General features: G+C 36.9%; 1 protein-coding gene across 3 annotated transcripts; it reads right to left on the bottom strand.

The window, feature by feature from the left end:
- Positions 1–1,373: 1,373 nt before the first annotated feature.
- Positions 1,374–19,927, bottom strand: LOC114409903 (probable Ufm1-specific protease). Of its 3 annotated transcripts, none has more exons than XR_003666241.1 (13): positions 19,206–19,927; positions 17,895–18,163; positions 17,629–17,716; positions 17,359–17,534; positions 16,508–16,598; positions 16,172–16,294; positions 15,972–16,019; positions 15,813–15,889; positions 3,658–3,746; positions 3,391–3,502; positions 3,016–3,118; positions 2,326–2,578; positions 1,862–1,992 (listed from the first exon to the last, which is right to left on the bottom strand). XR_003666241.1 is itself a non-coding variant. In XM_028373563.1 (12 exons), the coding sequence occupies exons 1-12, from the start codon at positions 19,738–19,740 to the stop codon at positions 1,763–1,765; spliced, it is 1,941 nt and encodes a 646-aa protein (XP_028229364.1). In that variant the 5' UTR covers positions 19,741–19,925; the 3' UTR covers positions 1,374–1,762. The 3 variants fall into 3 exon arrangements, 1 of the variants encoding a protein (XP_028229364.1); XR_003666240.1 differs by having other exon boundaries at positions 2,326–2,567; XM_028373563.1 differs by lacking the exon at positions 2,326–2,578 and having other exon boundaries at positions 1,374–1,992; positions 19,206–19,925.
- Positions 19,928–20,809: the final 882 nt, after the last annotated feature.

Genomic DNA, 20,809 nt, shown 5'->3' with positions numbered 1-20,809 from the left:
TGAAGTAAATGAACCAGATTCGTGCAATTACAATAGGATTTGGATCTGATTCGATAGACCTTTATTTCCTGAATATATTAAATATAAGCCGTTACTAAAAGAAAAAATTAGTTTACATGACGATAAATTTGTTAAAAATTAATTCCCTCTTCTCGTGTCAGGTGATGGTTTTCCATATATACTCACTACTATCAATAAAGGGGGTGCATTACATGGGTCCCTTTACTTTAGAATGCATTTTTGATAGTTTCAGTTAATACAATTTCATCTTCAAACATATATCCAAATATTATATAAATGTCTCTCATTTTTCATGTATCTGCCACCTCGTTCACATCTTGCAAGCTAGGATGCTGCTATATTACCTCAACACTCATGATACATCTACATAATAACTACAAAATTAAAAAAGTTAACTGGCATAGGGCCGTCATTAATAATAATAATAATAAGCTTTGATTAACTTGTATGAAAAGTTTCAAGTGCCAAACTGCCACCAAAATATGCAATTGCCATTATGACATGACTAATGAGAAACGCGGAATAATCATCCATCCTAATTTGTAGTCTCCCTCAAATATTGGTTTTCATAGTTATTTTTAGCGCGTGATTTGTGAATAAAGAATTAGAGAGGCTGCAATTAAGTTGTGAAAAGTTCCATTCATTGCCAATAATAAACAAAGAAAAAAAACAAAAGCTTCATATTCACCTTTCACCGACATTTTATTATATTACAATTGGCACGACGTTGGATGTTTAAATACTTCATGACTATTTTGAAGAGCAAAAAAGTCGACATTTCCACAAAATTGATAGTGAAATGCAACTATACCGTCTATACGTATTTTAACCAAAAAAAAAAGGCTTAAAAAGCTAGTTTTAAAGCAATACCTTTTGCCTGTAAGAATACTTGCTTAGTCAGATGCAATTAGAATCTCACGGTAAGAACATGTGCTCGAGGCATCTAAACACTTCAATTTAAAATTCACTTTTAAAAAGTTACTTTAAAATATTATTTTAGAACATCAAATAACAATTTTCCCTTTAATATACCTTTCGCCTTAGATATTTTACTTTGCCGTATTTTAGGGGTTATGTATATAACCTTTTTCCCTATTTCATAATTGTTTTCCTCTTGAGAGAATGCTGCTATTTCCTAATTGTTAATATTCAGTATTCACTGGCAAAACAACGCTCCTATTCCTACATATCAAAATACCCAAGATTTTCTATATTGTATGAATTTTCAAAACCATGATATTAAACATCACAACATTTGGCGTAGGGCTTGTTCTGCAATTTTCACATCACTATAGCCTAAAAGAAAAGATTATACCAATAAATCTAGATTTCAAATTAGCTTAAGTTTCAAATTTAATAGTAATGCCTCTAAGATTGATTGGACCCAGCTCACAGTCACAGATATGGACAGCTTCAGATCTCTCTTTACCATGTGTATCGAAAACTTCAAAAGGTATTTCACGAAAATTGATTTAATCCTACCTTCCCCAAGTCTGAAACATATTTTGCCTAAGATTTAGCCACAAGTAGCTCCCCGTAAGATTCAGGTCACAGGATAAATCTTGGTTATAGACTTTTAGTCACAGGATTCCAATTACAAAACATTAATAACCCAAAAGTGAGGCAACGAATTACCTGTTAACTTTACACTCCCAACCACATATAACTAAAGTGAAAAATTACTCTACCACTGCAAGAAATTGGTGTCAATTGGGAACTCTCTTTCAATAGAAGCTAGGCCTCAAACCATGTTGGGTCTCTGTGGCAGCAGGAGATTATAAAACTTATCATGCAAGAAGAAATTCTTTCCCTTGCTATCAACAGCCTTTTTCCACCCACACCATCCTCCATTGACTATTTTCTTTAGGTCATCCGAACCTGTATAGTGGGGATCAAGTATTAAAAATGCACAATCTCCACTTGCTTCATTGTAATCCACTCCCAAGAGTGTATATGCAAGTAAACCACCACCTGCGTTTAGAAACCAAAGCATTATGATTGATATCACTACTCCTATCATTCCTACCAAAAGTTTCTAAGAGCAATACAGACACAACTCGTATTGAAGTGAATATGCAAATGAAAATATACTGTAGAGTCTAGAATTTCAAGCCACCCTACATGGTAGGCCTGGTAACATTCGGTTCAGCATAGAAAACCAAACCTTGAACCAAATCAAACTAATGGTATTTCATAAGAACTGAAGTGAACTAGTTTTTGGTTCAGTGAACTGGTGCATGAAAGTGCTAACCAGAGATTCCCTGTACTAAGAGGTAATTGCTTCAAACCTAGATACATGCTCACCATTCCTCTTGATCCACCCTGCTCCTTTCTCTGCCCCTCAATTGATATTGTGAGCTACTGAGCTCATCAAAGACCACTTGCCTGACAACACCAGTCCCTCTGCCACCACTGAAGAGGTCCTCATCAAGTTCCCTGGGGCCATTCTCCACCTCACCAACAATAAGTACAGGGATGAGCCTGCCTGCAGGCTGCAGCACCTTGTCATTTGTCTCTTGAGGGCCAAAACATTGTCATGTATATGCCTGCATGTTCACTGGCATGATTCAATGAGTACATGGCTTCAGTCAAAGTCAACTCCTCACATGCGCTACTACTACTACTACTTTTGTGTCCCAAAGGAAGATTCTAACTTGACCAACAAGGAACTGGGAGAGTAGTGCCATGACCAGAAAGGGAGACAAGGATGATTTTGCAGAACACAGCAACTTCTCAGTGCAGGAAGTGTTAGGGTTCTGATTACTTTTGAGGATATTCAGTGATTTGTTTATAATGTTAGCCAAATTGGATTACTGATTAACTGCTTTAAAAAACTAATCCAGGTTCTTGAACTGTTTCGAAAGGTGTAGTTCAGTTTGGTTCACAGTCTGGTTTGATTCTTTGCACAAACCTACACTATACAGGGAGATGCCATAGATAAATGGCAGATAAAAGCAAAAATAAAAAATAAAAAAAAATACATAATTTACTAACCAATCATAACAGGTGTACTTTGGTTTTCAAAGTGCATCGCTAGCTCTCGACATTTTTCTGGAAGCTCAGCTCCAGATCTAACATTGATGACTTTGCACGTAACCTGTTAAAGAAAGTAAACCACCCAATCAAATCATTAAGAACTCAATTAGGCTAACAAACAATATATACTTCATGCACTATGTGCAGTAATGGATCAAGAATTTATACTCTAGCCTTTTTTGGGGTCAGAGGCTCAACATGTCTTGTCATGATTCTAGCCAGAGAACACAAGTGCAATGTCTAGTTGGGCCCAAAAGCCCAACTGCATCTATGCAGTTTAATAATAAATCTACAGTTGAACATTAAGAAGTATTAAGAGGAGTGAATACTTACACCCAGAAGTTTGTCCAAAACAAAGCTCAATTCAATGGCACCGATCCAATCTCGTGATCCAACAAAAGAAGGGTCTTTATCACCAATTTCAACAAGTGTCTGCTGTATTTCCCTGAGAAAGTTGTAGGTTTGTCAGGCCAAATCATGATCATATGCATGAATATGACAAAACAAGATTTTGACACGAGTGAACTTCAGCCAGACAAACTGATAGTCTGAACCTATGAAAAGAAAATTCACAATCAGACAAGAGTGAAATGTAAATACCTATGAGAAGGAACTTCTATGGATGTATAGTTTTGAAGTCGGAACCATGAAATGATAGTCTGGAGAGAGCGGTAAGCACAACCCCATCCCTAGAAAAATCAAAATAATTTATTTTTTTTTGCTCAGCAAAATTAAATATATTATAGATGAGTACCAGAGGTACTAAAATATACAGATTTAGAGCCATATTACAAGTAGTTTTGGACAGACAATGATACAGTAGCTGAAATATCCCAAAAACTACTCAAATAAGACTTGGAGCTATACTCTAAACCTATGATGCTGTCCTAAGAAAAGCATCTTTGAGATTTGAAGACCATTGATTGAAATGTAGAGAGAAATCTTTTTCAAAACATCTGAGCCATGTCCATAAAATAAACACTGCATCATCCATCAATTTATGAGCGTCAAAATTAGCATTGGAGAAAATGATGCTGTTCCTATGCTTCCAAATCGAGTAAGTGAGAGCGAACCACCACCACTGCCATCTTTTTCCCTGCAACCCTACGGAAGCTCCAAAGATATGCTGACTAAAATGCTGATCCGGCTGATAAGGGAAAACACCCATCATATTTACCCAAGACTGTGACTCCCACCACAGAGGACTAACTTTACTGCAGTGGAAAAATAAGTGACTTGCAGTCTCTTCCACAGATCTGCATAAGGGGCACAAGTACTCTTGTAACTCAACCCGCTTCTTTCTCAAATTGGCTTTAGTTGGCAGTTTGTCTTGAATCAACCTCCACACGAAGATAGCCACTTTCAATGGGACCCTAAGCTTCCATAATTCCTTGAACTTTCCATCCTGCTCTTCTCCCACTGTGACATGATGTAATGCCTTATATGCACTCTTAGTCGAATAACAGCCACTAGGCTCTGCTGCCCATTTCCATTGGTCACTTAATTCCTGCCTGATTGTGAACCCTTCCAGCTGTTGGAGAAAAGCTACCGCCATATCTATCTCGCTATCAAACAAAGGTCTCTTCCACTTAAGACTCCATTCCCACCCACCTTCTTTCGCAGCACCTATTTGATGGATGAAATGATGTTTTTGAGCTGATATGGTATACAATCTAGGATATTTATCAGCCAAGCAGTTGTCTCCGCCTATCCACCTATCCTCCCAAAACTTAAACTTGTCCCCACATCCGACCCTCCACAATATCAACCTATTCAGCTGTTGACCTTGATTCATGCTTTGATTTACTATCTTTAGATCCCTCCACCATGATGATTCAGTACTAGCCCTCGAAGCTCCATCAAGACTCCTCCATCCTCCATACTTCGATTCAAGGACTCTAGCCCAAGTCTCCTCCTGATTCTGAAACATCTCCCATTTCCATTTTCCTAATAATGATGTGTTGAACGAGATGATATCCTTGACTCCCAACCCACCTTGTTCCTTTGGCAAACACACCTTTTCCCACTTGATCCAAGGGATCTTATTTTGATCAGCTGCACCACCCCATAAGAAGTTCCTTTGTAATCTGGTTATCTTGCTAATCACCTGCCTAGGGACCCTGAAAAAAGATAGAAAATAAATTGGAATAGATGTTAGCACTGAATTTATGAGAATCACTCTCCCCCCAAAAGACAAGTGTCTCTGTTTCCATCCTGCCAGTTTTCTCTCACACTTATTGATTAAAGGTTCCCACATCTGACATCTTCTAGGATTAGCACCAATAGGTATGCCAAGATATGTGAAAGGAAAAGACATCAATCCACAGTTGAGATAACTGGATGCACCATAAGTCCACTGCTCAGGCACCCCAAAGGCCCCACAACTACTCTTGGCGAAATTTATCTTTAACCCCGATGACATCTCAAAAGCACGAAGTATTGCTTTGATTGTTCTTACGTTCACTAATGTTGCCTCTCCCAAAAATATAGTGTCATCTGCATACTGAAGCAGGCTAATCTCCACCTTCTTTGAGCCCACTAAAAATCCCTTATAGAATCCTCCCTCAATTGCTTTGGTCATTAGACCGCTCAAACCTTCTGCAACAATATTAAACAAAAGGGGTGATAATGGATCCCCCTGTCTAAGACCTTTCTGTGGATAGAACTCCTTCGTAGGGCTTCCATTTACCAAGACTGAGATGGAAGCTGAATTTAAACATCAAAATCAAAATAATTTAGTTTCTGATACTACAAGAATATTGAGATTTTGTTCTAGTGATAATCTGTACTCTGCAGGTATGTAAATATAACTATATTTTGTTTTAAGATGTTCGTTGACTAGACAAGAAGTCACACACAGTAACTAGTGCACCGCATACATAGCCTGATTAGTTTTATGCCGCGAATAAAACCTGGCTTAGATAGGGAACTCAAAAATTCTTCAACATCACAACTGAAGTAACTGCCAACATCTTTACATTTAAATGGTATATTAGGTCCATCAAATGGATAGACTGGATAATTTTTTATTCAGATTAATAGATGGACTAAAAACAATCCATTAGTCAATTTACAATCCATTAAAAATTCATTAAAAAAATCCAATCCATCCATTAACATTTTATTATGGATATTTAATCCATCACTAAAATTATTTTGAAAATTAAATATTTTTTGTAGTAATTCAATAGGAGACATATGTACTCATTAGTGTGGCTGTTGCCTGTCAGAGAGTTTAAAAAAAGGATTAAAATGATTGCTGAGGGAAAACCTCAAGAACCTAACAGATGAAAAGGAGCTTAAAAGCACAATAAAATGGAAACAAGAAGCGAGACTTGTTGACTGACAGAAGGTCAAAAGGCAAAAATCTTGCTCCCAAATAATATCCATAAGATTAACAACTTGTCCCAGAAGTAATGGTGACGACAACAAATAAAGAAAGCTTCATGTGAAAGCTAATAAAAATTGATTCGCTGGAATTTAATGCCCTCAAACTAGTTTTTAATGGAAATAAAGTCATTGGTCAATGTTAAATAAAAACTGATAATGCATTTGCAAAAACTCAAATGGAAACTTCATAAAGTGGCAATGTGTGCAGCTCCTGCAAAATACCAACTTAAGTGCCCTTCTATTTTAATAGAGAGATCAGGTGCTACATATCTAAAAGAGTTCTATCAGATCATAATAGAAGATATTTTGAGAGGGAAAAACTTTAGAAAGAATAAGTGAAAATGATTATTGGCCACTGAACTTTGAGCTACAACTCAGTATACATAGACTTAGATAGTTAGTTATGACTAACTAACTCAGAACATAAAACTAACTCCTACCTAACTGACTTAACTGACAGTGCAGTTGAATACTGCGACTCTCAGTACAATAATACCCCACCTCAAACTCAAGGTGGGTGAGACTTTGAAGGAGTCTCAAGCACATAGAGTTTGGCCCTTAGAAACGTGAATCTGGTTGGAGAGAGGGGCTTGGTGAGAGCATCTGCCCACTGATCAAGGGCAGGAATATGATGAACAACCAGCTGCTTGGTTAAGACTTTTTCTCTAACAAAGAAGACATCAATCTCCATGTGCTTGGTCCGAGCATGAAGAACAGGATTATGAGCTATAACAACTGCACTTTGATTATCACAGAAGACAATGGGAGTGCTGAAAGGAACTTTTAACTCGGTTAAAAGGGTCTGAATCCAAGATATTTCAGCAGCAGTCTGAGCCAAACTTCGATATTCTGCCTCTGTACTAGATCTTGCAACAACCTGCTGCTTTCGGGACCAGCATGAGATGAGATTAGGACCAAAGTAGATAGCAGAACCAGAAGTGGATCTTCTGTCTTCAATATCAGAAGCCCAATCTGCATCACAGAAGACACGAAGAGTTTCCCCAAACAGCAGGTCTAAGATGAAGACCTTGCGACACTGTACCTTTCAAGTATCTTAGGATTCTTTTCGCAGCAATCCAATGAGAATCTAAAGGATTGGCCATAAATTGACAAACTTTGTTCATTGAGTAGTTGATCTCTGGCCTAGTGATAGTCAAGTATTGTAAAGCACCCACTACAGACCGATACAAAGTAGGATCAGAAAAGAGATCTGAGCCTGTTTTAGAAAGTTTGCAGCTAGAAGCCATAGGAGAGGAAATAGGTTGAGCCTCTGCCATATTTGTTTTCTGCAACAAATCTCTGATATATTTACTGAGTGAGGAGTGATGACTAGTCAGGAAGAGTCTTAACTTCAATTCCCAGAAAGTAATCTAGCAGACCAATTTGTTTAAGAGAAAATTTTGAATTAAGTTGAGATGTCAGGTGCTGAATCAACTGAGTGGAACTGCCAAAGAAGGATGATATCATTCCACATAAACTAAAAGATACACAGTGTGAGATAAGTCTGGTAAACAAAGAGAAAGGGATCACACTTACTAGCCACAAAACCAAACTGAGTTAGAGCAGATTCCAGCCTCTCAAACCACTGTCTTGAGGCTTGTTTGAGCTCATACAAGGCAATATTTAGTTTACATACCAGAGAGGGATTTGATAGTTGGAAACCAGGAGGTTGAGACATATAGACAGTCTCATTAAGCAAGCCATTAAGAAAGGCATTATTTACATCTAGCTGAACAAGCATCCATTGATTTGTGATTGCTAGAGTTAAAATAAGCCTAATACTAACAGGCTTCACAAATGGAGAAAAGGTTTCTAAAAAATCAAAGCCTTGAACTTGATTAAAACCTTTGGCAACTAGTCTAGCCTTAAATTTATTGATAGACCCATCTGCATTTTCCTTGTCCCTAAAAACCCATTTACGACCAATAGCTTTTCTGTCTGATGGAAGAGGCACTAAATCCCAAGTGTGATTCTTCATCAAAGCTTCATATTCTAGTTGCATGGCTGAAAGCCAATTTGGATCAGTCAAGGCCTGTTTCACACTCTTTGGTTCACAGTGAGTTAAAAGAAGAGAAGGAATTATTCTGGGTAAGTGAATACCAGATTTAAATCTAGTCTGCATAGGGTGAGTATTGGCTGGTCTAGGTGAAGAAGGAGTTCTTGCAGATGAAGATTTTGTTGTATTAGTGTTTGATGATGAAGAAATGGAAGGAGGGTATGACAGCATTATCAGCCATTGGTGAAGCTGTTTTCTCAGTATTAGAAGACTGAAGAGGAACAGTAGCAGTTTCTGATTGAACAGATATACAGTTAGGTACTGACTGAAGAGGAACATTAGCAAGTTCTGAATGATCAGACTGAGTAGGCTGAGTGGAAGAAGAAGTAGGCTGAGATGATGATATAGGGAAATTCAGATTAGGAGCAATGATAGGTATGGAAGGAAACTGAAGAATAGGACTTACTAGAAGAAGCTGTGGACTCAAATAAGGCAGCATAAGGATATTTTGATTCATTAAACAAGACATCTTTAGAAATGAAGATTCTGCCAGAATGAGAAAGGCATTTGTATCCTTAATGGGAAAGTAGAATAACCCAAGAAAAGACACTCATGTGACCTATAGTCTGTCATGCCAAAGACTACTAGATCTATTGAATGGATTGACAGTGAAATCTGCATTCTTATTAGAAGAATTTACAGGAATTGACAGAACTGGACAAACAATAGGAAGCAACGACAGTTGAAGGTTGAAACTGAATGTGAGGAAAACTGCGAAGACCATAAGAACCAACATTGCCTTGAAGTAAGACTTCATTGGTAACCTGAGATTTCACAGCACAATAATTAGAGTGAAATTCAAAGTAAACATCATTGTCCTTGGCAAATTTGCTGACTGAAAGAAGGTTTTTAGTGATTTTAGGCACATGTAATAGATGATTAAGATATAAAGAGACAGAGGAATTATATGGAGAAGTGAAATAGGAAGAACCAGAGGAGTGAATTTGCAGACCTTGACCATTTCCTATGAAGATCTGATCAGGACAATGTTGTTAATGGCGGATGACGGTTCATGGTGAAAAGCCAAAAATCCGCCATAAAAATATGGCGGATGGCGTAGCGGCAAATGACGGATAAATAAATAAATAAATATATATATATATATATATATATATATATATATATATTAACAAAACAATAGATAAAAAATAAATATAAATAAAAATTAAATAATACAATGGATTGCATTCAAATAAACTAAAAAAGTTTCATGAGTTCACACAATAACCAACACCAAATAAACTCATTCAAGAGTTCAAACAATAATGTTTGTATCCCCTTCCACAAGTGGATGACAATATTTCCAACCAGGGTCTGTCTTATTTTTCCTTGTTGCAACATTAGATGATGGTTCAGCCATTGTAATTAGTAGAAGAGGGCTGAACAGAAAAAAAAAAAGTAGAACCAAAAATTAAAAGAGTGTCATACAGAAAAAAAAAAAAACAGAGCCAAAAAGTAAAAAAGGGTGTCAAACAGAAGAAAAAAAACAGAACAAAAAAAAAAACAGAATGCTCGCGTGCCTGTAGCCGTCGCAGTCTGTAGCCATTGCTGCTGCCGTCGCCATCACCATTTGTTGCTCGCATGCGTGGTGCGTGGTGCCGTCACCGACTTCGGGTGAGACCACCGCCGTCCGTTGCTTGCGTGCGTGGTGCCGTCGTTGCTGGTGCGTGCTGTGTGCTGCCTGCTGCTCGTGCCCGTGCTCGCACTGGAGTTCGGGAGTTCGCGTGCTGCGTGCTGCTCATCCCATTTTGATTAGAAAACCGGATTTAAGGTTGGGTCAGGTCAGCCCAAGACAACCCAATCTGTAATTTTGGGGAAATTATTTTTAAAAAAAAGTTTCTTCCATCATAACCGCCATTCTGCCACCACCGTTAAGCCTATGGCGGCCACCATGGCGCCGCCATTTGAAACCCGCAACACCACCACTATTTGGAGGCGTTTTTTCAAAAAAACCGCCACACAATACCGCCATGGCGCCACCATAACCACCATTTGACAACACTGGATCAGGACCTTTAGAAAGGCTATAGTTGTTGGACATTTTGTGATTCTCAAGTAACATGAAATGAAGCACCAGAATCTGGAATCCAATTAGTGGAATTGGATTGAGGTTGAGCATTTGTGAGCAAAGCACTAGGATTGGACTGATGATTGTTACTGGCAGATTTGTAATTGTTATTAGTTCAAACATTAGCAGGTCTAGTATCACCAGAATTTTGGCCATAATTGTTACTATTCTGTGAATAATTGTTGTAATTTTCTGAGATTGAGTGGAGGTGGCCTGAGAATAATTTGGACTCAAAGGATTATGAAGTACCAAGGTTGAGTTTGGTTGATAGTACTGATCAAAGCGATAGTGACAAATAGAAGCAGTGTGACCAAATTTTAGACACACCTGGCACTGGAAGTTAGCAAAACGGCCACCACCACGGCCGTGACCACCACCACCACCACTGTGGTGAGAACTACCACCACCACAGCCAGATCCACCACGGAAAGCCAAGAAACTCTCTGGATTTGTCTTGTTTGGCATGGAATAGTCATCAGAGCTAACCGCTGGAGACTTGCGATGTGCTTGTGAATAGTTGATGGAAGGTGAATCGGACAGAGTCTATTTGGTGAATTTATTTAGACGTGCTTCATGAGCAAGAAGAAGAGCTTTGACTTAACCGATCGGGAGAGGTTCAAACTTTCAATAATCGCAATGATGGAGTGATAGTCTGATGGTAGGCCTTCAAGAATGGAGTCAACGTGTTCCTGAAGCATAATCAAACTTCCGAAGGAAGCAAGAGCATCTGAAAGAGCTTTAATCTGCGACAAGAACTCGTGCATTGATTTTCCACCAAGATTTGTAGCCTGTAACTGAGTTCGCAGTTGACGTGCTGTAGCACGTGTTTGTTTATGGAAATAGTCATGAATGTGCTCTCAAACCTCATAGGAGTGAGCGCATCCTAGCACATGCGATCGACGTTGAAAGCGTCGATTGCAGCCAAGTAAGCAGCACTTCATCCTGCTGATGCCATACTTCATACACAGGGCTCTCTATGCCAGCTTCATGATCTTCTTCAGAAAGAAAACGGAGAGGAATCTGAGGATTGACAACGAAACATTGAAGACAATGAGATTTGATGACTGGCTCAACTTGTTGACACCATAAAAGGAAAGTCAAATCATCAAGCTTATGTGCAATCGAATGAGGAAAAGAAGGAGCAAGAAACGCGTTGCTTTGTGCCACCATTGACGACCTTACCAAGCTCTTGATACCATAAAAGAGTTCTATCAAATCATAATAGAAGATATTTTGAGAGGGAAAAGCTTTAGAAAGAAGAAGTGGAAATGATTATTGGTCAATGAACTGATGAGAATCCTAAAACTGGTCAAATACAGGCTAAAGGCCCAAGTGGAGAAGGACGAAGGCCCAAGTGGAGAAGACAAAGACCCTGAGTGGAGAAGGATGAAGGCCCAAGTGGAGAAGGATGAAGGTCCAGAGACAGAGACACTATCAAGACTATTAATTGTTGTTGAAGGCCCAGATTAATTTGAAGGCCCATAATAAATATGTTCTATTTTTAATTTATAATTATTTTCGTTGTAATTTTGGCCCAAACTATTTTGAAGGCCCATGTCTATTTATTTTGTCAGATACACTATAAGTATTGGTTTTTCTTTTTTCAATAAAAAAACTTTTGGCATTTTCATAAAATTTGGTGAGAGCTTCTCTCTGGGTTCCTTGTTGAACCAATCTCAGACTTATCAAGGTAATCCTTGTGGCGTCTATCCTGACTTATCTTCCTTCATTGGAAGTGGCGTCATCCAAATCTCCGTAGCCTGTATCAAGCGATCCGCTCCTAGTCAGGATCACATCATCTGGTATCAGAGCTTCGACTCTTGATACAGGTTCTATCCTATCCTATTCTTTTTCTTTGTAATTTGTTCAGGTTCGTGTTTTGTCCTTGTTCTGTTATTTGTTTTCTTGTTGCGTTCTTGTTTATGTCTTTGTTTCGTTCTTGTTCTTGTCACGTTTTTGTTCTTGTTCTTGTTTCTTGTGTCTTTCAGACTTTGAGTAAAAAAAAATCTGTTTGAGTTCTGTTTCACGTTAAAAAAAAAAGTTGTAGAAATTTTGAAAAAAAAAAGAGAAGAAAAGAAGAAAAAAAAAGAAAGTGGGTGTTTGATCTTTGAACACGAAATTGAGACAGTTAGAGGCACTTTTTTTGTTTGGCAAGTTTGTTATTCAAATCTTTTTTATTCTATCTGTTATCTTATCTATTATCTTATTTGTTATCTTCCTTATTTATTCTATTTGTTATCCAAATCTGATCTGTTATCCAAATCAAATCAAATCTGTTATCCAAATCAAATCAAATCTGCTATCTAAATCAAATCTAATCCATTATCCAAATCAAATTCACTCTGCTATCAAAATCAAGTCTAATCTGTTATCCAAATCAAATCCAATCTGCTATCCAAATCAAGTCTAATTTGTTATCCAAATCAAATCTAAATCCAAATCAAGTCTAATCTGTTAACCAAAATCAAATCTGTTACACAGTCTGTGATAATTAAACTGTCTTTCCTATTATATACATTGTGTGTCTAATTTGATTCATCCAGGAACTTAAGAGGGAGTGAGTGGTAAAAGGCAAGAGTGAAAACATCACACAAAAGCCTATATTGAGAACCTCAAGCACGAGTGAACTACCATCAAAGAGAGAAACACGTGAGTAGAGTGTGGTGAGGTCCTGAAATTATTTTTTTTAATTACTACAGAAGATTTTTTTCTCTTTTTATTATGGCAAGAGCTAGTGATGGTGGTGGTGATTATCATCAATTGGACGGATCTCAATGCTTATTACTGGACGCGATAACTACACAAATGCAACAATTGTTGAACCGTAACAATGAAGAGCTCTACAGACGAATAGAAGGACTAGAGCACCAAATGAACCCAAATGGTGGGAGACCTTATGGTAGGAACAGAAAGGTCAATAATGGACCGAACCGAATAGAAGGACAGGATAGAATTGAGGGAGTAAAACTCGATGTTCCCCCTTTTAAAGGCAAGAGTGACCCAGATGCCTACCTTGACTGGAAGATGAAGATTCAGCATGCATTCTCCTATAATGATTATTCTGAAGAGCAGAAGGTGAAGTTAGCAGCAGCTACATTCTGAGACTATGCTCTTGTTTGGTGGAAGAAAAATCAAAGAGAGATGAAGAGAGAAGAAGGACGGGAGATAGATACATGAACTGAGATGAGAAAGGTTATGCGAAAGATGTATGTTCTAACTAGCTACAGTAGAACCATGCGACAGAAATTCCAGAGGTTATCCCAGGGAATTTTGATTGTTAAGGAGTACTACAAGGAGATGGAGATGGCACTAGTGAGGGCCAACATTGAAGAGGACACCAAAGCAGTGCATGATGGCTTCACCAACAAGATTTCTTTCCAGCACCATGACCAGAAAATTATTCTTAAACCTCTATCCCTCAGAGAAGTGTGTGATGACCAAATCAAAAGGAGAGAAAAGAGAGAACAAGAGAAGGCAATAGTGAGACAGCACAGAGAAATAGAAAAAGGAAGAGTGATACACCTGATAGATAGAGTGATATACAAGAGAGAGAGAGTGATAATTCTAATCAGTTAACTATTTATGTTTCTCCTAGTGTTCAACCCTTATTGCAGGAATTTAAAGATGTCTTTCCCAAGAAAATCCCTCATGGACTGCCACCTTCAAGAAGCATAGACCATCAAGTTGATCTCCTTCCAGAAGCTTCATTGCCTAACAGGCCAACTTACAACAGCAAGCCCCAAGAGACTCAGCATAAGGATGCATAGACCAAAGTTGAGTGTGAAAAGATTGTATGACCAAGTGAAGGTGCAAATTGCAAAGAAGAATGAAAGTTATGTCAAGCAAGCCAACAAGAAAAGGAAGGAAGTGGTACTTGAACCCGGTGATGATCCTGGACATTTGAGGGCAAATGTTTTCCAAGAAGGAGGGAATGATGAGAATCCTAAAACTGATCAAATACAGGCTAAAGGCCCAAGTGGAGAAGGACGAAGACCCAAGTGGAGAAGGACAAAGCCCTCGAGTGGAGAAGGATGAAGGCCCAGAGACAGAAACACTATCAAGACTATTAATTGTTGCTTAAGGTCCAAATTAATTTAAAGGCTCATAATAAATATGTTCTATTTTTAATTTATAATTATTTTCGTTGTAATTTTGACCCAAGCTGTTTTGAAGGCCCATGTCTATTTATTTTGTCAGATACACTATAAGTATTGATTTTTCTTTTTTCAATAAAAAAACTTTTGGCATTTTCATAAAATTTGGTGAGAGTTTCTCTCTGGGTTCCTTGTTGAACTAATCTCAGACCTATCAAGGTAATCATTGTGGCGTCTATCCTGACTTATCTTCCTTCATTGGAAGTGGCGTCATCCAAATCTCCGTAGCCTGTATCAAGCGATCCGCTCCTAGTCAGGATCACATCATCTTTGAGTTACAACTCAGTATATATAGGCCTAGATAGTTAGTTATAACTAACTAACTCAAAACATAAAATTAACTCCTAACTAACTGACTTAATTGAGAGTGCAGTTGAATACTGCAACTCTCTGTACAATACTCTAATAATATCAAAAGTCAGGATGGTAGCTAGACTTTACCGGGCATTGAAACACTTCACTCTAGCAGGCATACAAAAAGTGATCCTATTCCAGAACTCATCCAGGCAATAGAAGCCAATCTATGCCTATATAACCTTTTATTTTATTTTGAAATAGTGAAAAGAATTTGGCAACTCAAGGAAAGACCAAAAATGCCAAGTCCATTTTTCCACAAGCTGCATTCCTTGGGCAGCTACACATCAGATGACCTTCTCTTTCATTTATTCTCATTGCCTTCCATGGGTGATCGTAAGTTCTAATTTCATATATAATACTTTTGTCATTCATAGTTTCATACAGCATTATACACAAAAACCACACTAGTAATAGACTATTCTGATTTTATCTTTTTATTATCATTTTTACATACAAACAATTTGGAATATATTTAAAAGAATACTTAACAAAGAACAACTTTAAGTATCATAATTTTCATCATTTTAAACTTCAAATGACTTTTCCCATATCCAAACCATAATTTGCAACTGCCTAAACAAGATTATGTTAATCAGTTAATCTTAAACCACTCAGCAACAACAACCGAGGTTTGTCTGTTATGTGTAATTTCAATTGAGCACAAGATAAAGATGGGATGTAATATAATGAGCAAGTTACAACCATTAGCGAGCAGAAGAATTGAAATTACCGAATCATTATAACCATTGTGAAGATAATGGAAGTATTCATATGAACCTTGAACAAGGGAAACAGTTCCCCCAGTAACTGCATAAACCACAACCATTTCAAATGAGACAAAAAAAAATTACATTTAGAATGAGAGACACAGACCACAATAGCAACTTACCCCCGCTACTTGGAATCCCAATGTGTACATCTCTGAGCAAAGTTGAACCTAATATTACAAACAAATATTAAGAAACTTAGAGCACATGATATATGTTAAGGAGTTAGTATTAGAAAATACAACCTGGAAAGAGGAAAATGCAATCATAATCCTGACACCTATAGAACATAAAGAACTACCCCTTCAAATGTATATATTACCTTTCTGTAGAGAGACCATATCATTGTTCTTCAATTTTGAAAAATCCAAGGCATTAGAAATTCTTAGAAGGGGACGATCATACGGTAATCCCAACCTTGAGTGCAAGGATCTCCTAACTTCAACTGCAGAAAGCATGAATAATTCATAAATCACTAAATACTAACACATGCTGAGATCATAAATGATGAAGTAGATTGGAAAAGCCCAAAGACTCAATAGATACATTCTTCTCTGCAATTTACCAACAGCATATAATATAGCTTTATTCTATATTTTCTAATGACAATTACATCATAAATGAATTATCCTATCCATGTCAAAATTCAACAGCATACCTTGCTTCATTTCTGTCTCCCCAAAACTCAGTTCATAGAAAACTGTTATTGGATGTAGAATCCCAGGAGGACTAAAGTGATAAGATTTTAGCTGACAAATAAATAAATTGCTAGTCAATCAAAAGAACAATAAGTATTAAACAAATAAGTAAAAATAAAACTTTACTATGAAACAATAATATAACTAAATTAAATAATAGATTAAAAAATATCTTAAACACAAATTATGATCATATATTATTCATGGAAACAAAATCAATTTCTTTCATGAATCTGACCCGACAGATCACTAAAATCATCAGGGTGTTTTGTAAAAGAAGAATTTCTTTTTTCAATACCATAATTTCATTAACAAGAGAATATGAAGCAGGATAGGTACAGTCCAAATTCATACATTAGTACCTCACATCATTATATACTAATTACTAATTCGTCATCCACACACTCATAATCCTTAGTACCTATCAAAGTTGATACAGGTCTGGTTTTTCTAACCATTTAAACTTGAAATATTCCATAATTATAAAACCGATCTTCATATATTTGAAAGTTCAGATGAAAATCATTATTTAGTCATCCTGGTGCATTACAGCTCTTGTTAAATTGAAATTGTCATTTTCATCGGCAAGTTGTATTATAGAAAGAAATAATGTACATATTTGAGAGTATCTTACTATATTTGCGAGACAAAAGCCACAAATTCATTTGAAATTGTAATGATAGGATAGAGGAATGACAATGAATCATTGCACATCCATTAACAATAGAAGGATGATTTTCTTGTGAATCAGAGTCATGGTGAAATAGTAGAACCATAGTATGTAACTGGAAAGATGAATCTATTGCCTCACCCGAGGGTGTTGTGCCAAAAGGTTAGGCAACATCAACTTCTGCACTACATTTAATTGGTCAACTAAGCCAGGTATGATTAAATTTGAAACTGCATATTTCAGTGGAAGCTCCCTGGAAGAATAGCAGAGTACATCTAGCTTGATATCCACAACAAGGAGTCTAGTTTCTTCCTGGACTGAAATCAATAATTCAATTTCAATTACGAGAAGCTAAAAATAAAAAGAAAATCATATTTTTCAATGAGCAAATATTGGACATCAAATCTTGACCTGGAAAGTATTCTGCAACAGGCACAGTAGAAGCTGATGATGACCCTAAGCTATTAAAGAGAACACTAACTTGGATAGTATCTGCATTCTAAGAAGAAGAAAATTTCACAAAATGGACAATCACGAAGTACATGCAGAAAGGAGAAAATAAAGACAAGATAAAATAACAAAATCACAAATACAATCAGAAAATATAATAAAAAACCAAACAGTTGAAAAGAAAAGGGGAGAAAGATCACAAGGAATATCGTAATCTTTTATGTTACCTCTGCAGAAAAAACTGGTGAGCCTGCTTTACTGCTGATGGAAAAGTATGAACATGATAGTGAGCTTGCATTGAAGCCATCATCATCCTCAGCCAAAGGCTTGATCTTGGAGAGGTCTGTGCTAAAGTCTAATTGTACACCTCGAATTATGACAGGAGGAGATATATCCCGGGAGGCTTTGTTTGACATTTCTAACATGTACACAGCCTGAGGGTCTCTTAACTTGGCAATAACAGATTCAGTAACCTGTGCATATGATTTCTCAACATCTGCAAAACAAAATTGTCTAGAATTTATTCCCATTTAGAACAGAGTGATAGTGATAGAAGCATTTTAGATAATTCACAGCAATCCAGATATTATCCTGCAAATCTGTACATTAAACGTTCACAACTTCTATTACGATAAAATAGAATTGACGGATTTCACCTATTGACTCCCAGCAGTTATGTCGAATTCAAAATCTGTACTGTGGGTCTCTTAGTTCACTGTCCACTATCCTCTGTAACCCACATTTTTTTGTCTCTCTCATACATCAAATATTCTTATAGCATCTAGAACTCAAAATGAAGTACTTTCAGCCGGAAATTTCAGTGTAACTCACGATTTGAGTCCTCTGCTCAACAACTTCCATCAACAAAGGTACCACTCAATCAACATAAGACAGAGAGCAGAATTTGAACTTAGTATTCTGCCAAATCGTTACTTTGCACAGTTGCACCTCTATGTAAGTATGTCTTGCCTTTTATGTTACAAAGCCTAAACCCTACTTTTCTTTTAGAATAGGGTGGACCCAGGGTATCCCTACAGCTGGCAACATGGGATTAATCCCCAAGGATGTAGAGTACCAGTCAAGGAACAACTCCTTTACCTACATATGTTTCTCTATTCACATAGTCAAGGATCAAACCCATCACATCATATGCTTAAAGGGCCCAAGCTATTAACTACTCATGCTACACCTTTTGGATAAATCCTACTTTATTTAGTAATAGGGCAACAATAAATTGCATGTAAACATGAGAACATCTAAGGAGACTTATCCAACTAGATCAATCACTCAAGCAAGTGTTTGGTTAATTAAACTTTTATAAAAGTGGCATATGCTCTTCATCTTCCTATTAGCTTTTAAGTATTAACCCCAAATGCAAACCTAAATTGAAATGTGCAACCTACAAAGTACTATATTGTCAATCTAATTAATAATCACATAAATGAATTGCCCTATTGCAGCACTTGTTATGTTTCTGAAACCAATCATCAACAACTTCACTCAACCACATAGAAAGAGCGAGAATAAGGAAAACATACCAGTTGGATTCTTGAGACTATAATAGAGTGGCAACTTAATTGGAAGCTCGCAGTGAAGCAAGCAACCATTCTCCCACACAAACTTCTCCGAATCCCTTTCCTCTATTACCGACGAAACAGATTCGAGTCCCGTCGCATTTTCACTCTCTGACACAACAAACCGCAGCTCGCCGGAATCCGAGCCGCAAACCGCTCCGATAACCGGTCGATCTGTTCCGTCGCCGTAGAGAAGGTTCATCAATGCACGCGCGGCGTCAACGGCCGTGCGAGCGTGGGTATCGTCCCCAGAAGCTAGGGCTCCAACGACTTCGAAGCCTTTGGGGATGAGTGTTCGAAGGTCCTCAGATTCTTTGGGCAAATCGGGGGAAGCGGAGGAGGGGAGCGTGTGGATGCGGCGGAGGAAGGAGGCGACGGTGAGTGGCGGGAAGAATGGGGATCCGATAAGCCAGAAATGGATTCCCGGGTCGGATCCTTTTGTGTTGAGCTGCTTCGGGCGGCATAGCAGTCTCACGCTGCGGTTGCTATCATCCGCCATTGAAATCCTCTGTGTTTGTGTTTTCAAATGAAATCAGGGGAAACGGTTTCTTTTTTCACTTGAAAAAATAGTGTTGCGAAAACCAAACGGTGACCGATCGGTGGATTCAGAGGTTGAACTGGTGGACACTTTTAGAACTGGTTGATTCTGTATATCTATTCGGCTAAAATTCGAGGGAGTCACATGTACGAAGAGACTGACACTTGGTATGAAAATTAAGGGGTTGTTTGGTTTGAGTGTTTTCTGTTTTGATTTTTTAAGGTGATGGAAATGAGTTTGATTGAATTTTTTAAAATATTGTCTTAAAAGAATCAGGAACCTCATTAAAATGAAAAACGTGATGACAAGAAATGTAATTTTAAACAAATTTAAAATTATATTTCTTTTTGAAAACGCGTTTTCAGTGTTTTTAAAACAGAAAATAAGAAGTCAACCCAAACATATTTTTAAAATTTTAATCTTCAAAAAATAGTTTTCAAAAACTAAAAACAAAAAATAAAAATACAAACCAAACACACTCTAATATAGTCTAGTTTTGGATAAAAAATAATCGATGTTGATTTTATGATGTCGAAAAAATTATTAAAAATTTTGTAAAGATAAATTTTTAATTTTTTATATTTTTTAGATGAAAAATATATTTTTATTTATTTATTTTATACTAATAATAAAAAAATATCTCCCTTTGGGTACATAATTTTCTGATTATTTTACTCTTTAATCATATTTAAAAATCATCCTACCGTCACAAGGAGTTACCATACAAAGTTTTTTTCAAAGATGATAGTTTTTTTTTTTACAACAAAGATGGTAGTTATTTACAACTACATTTAACTCTAAAAATTAAATAAAAAAAAAGAAAATAGTTAGGACATAGAGTGGCTATGTTTTACCCCGTATATATTAAAAACAATCAAACAAAATATGATTAATTTATAGTCCAAACTCCAAATTAAAATTATTGTCATGATTAAACTATAAAATTACATAATCATTTATTATTATAAATAGTCAAATTTGTCTCTCAAAGTTTGAGGTGTTGATAAATTGATTCTTAAAAGATGAAAAT

The sequence above is a fragment of the Glycine soja genome, chromosome 4 (assembly GCF_004193775.1).
Source record: "Glycine soja cultivar W05 chromosome 4, ASM419377v2, whole genome shotgun sequence".
Taxonomy (NCBI): Eukaryota; Viridiplantae; Streptophyta; class Magnoliopsida; order Fabales; family Fabaceae; genus Glycine; species Glycine soja.
This window is presented reverse-complemented; position numbering and strand designations above follow the sequence as displayed.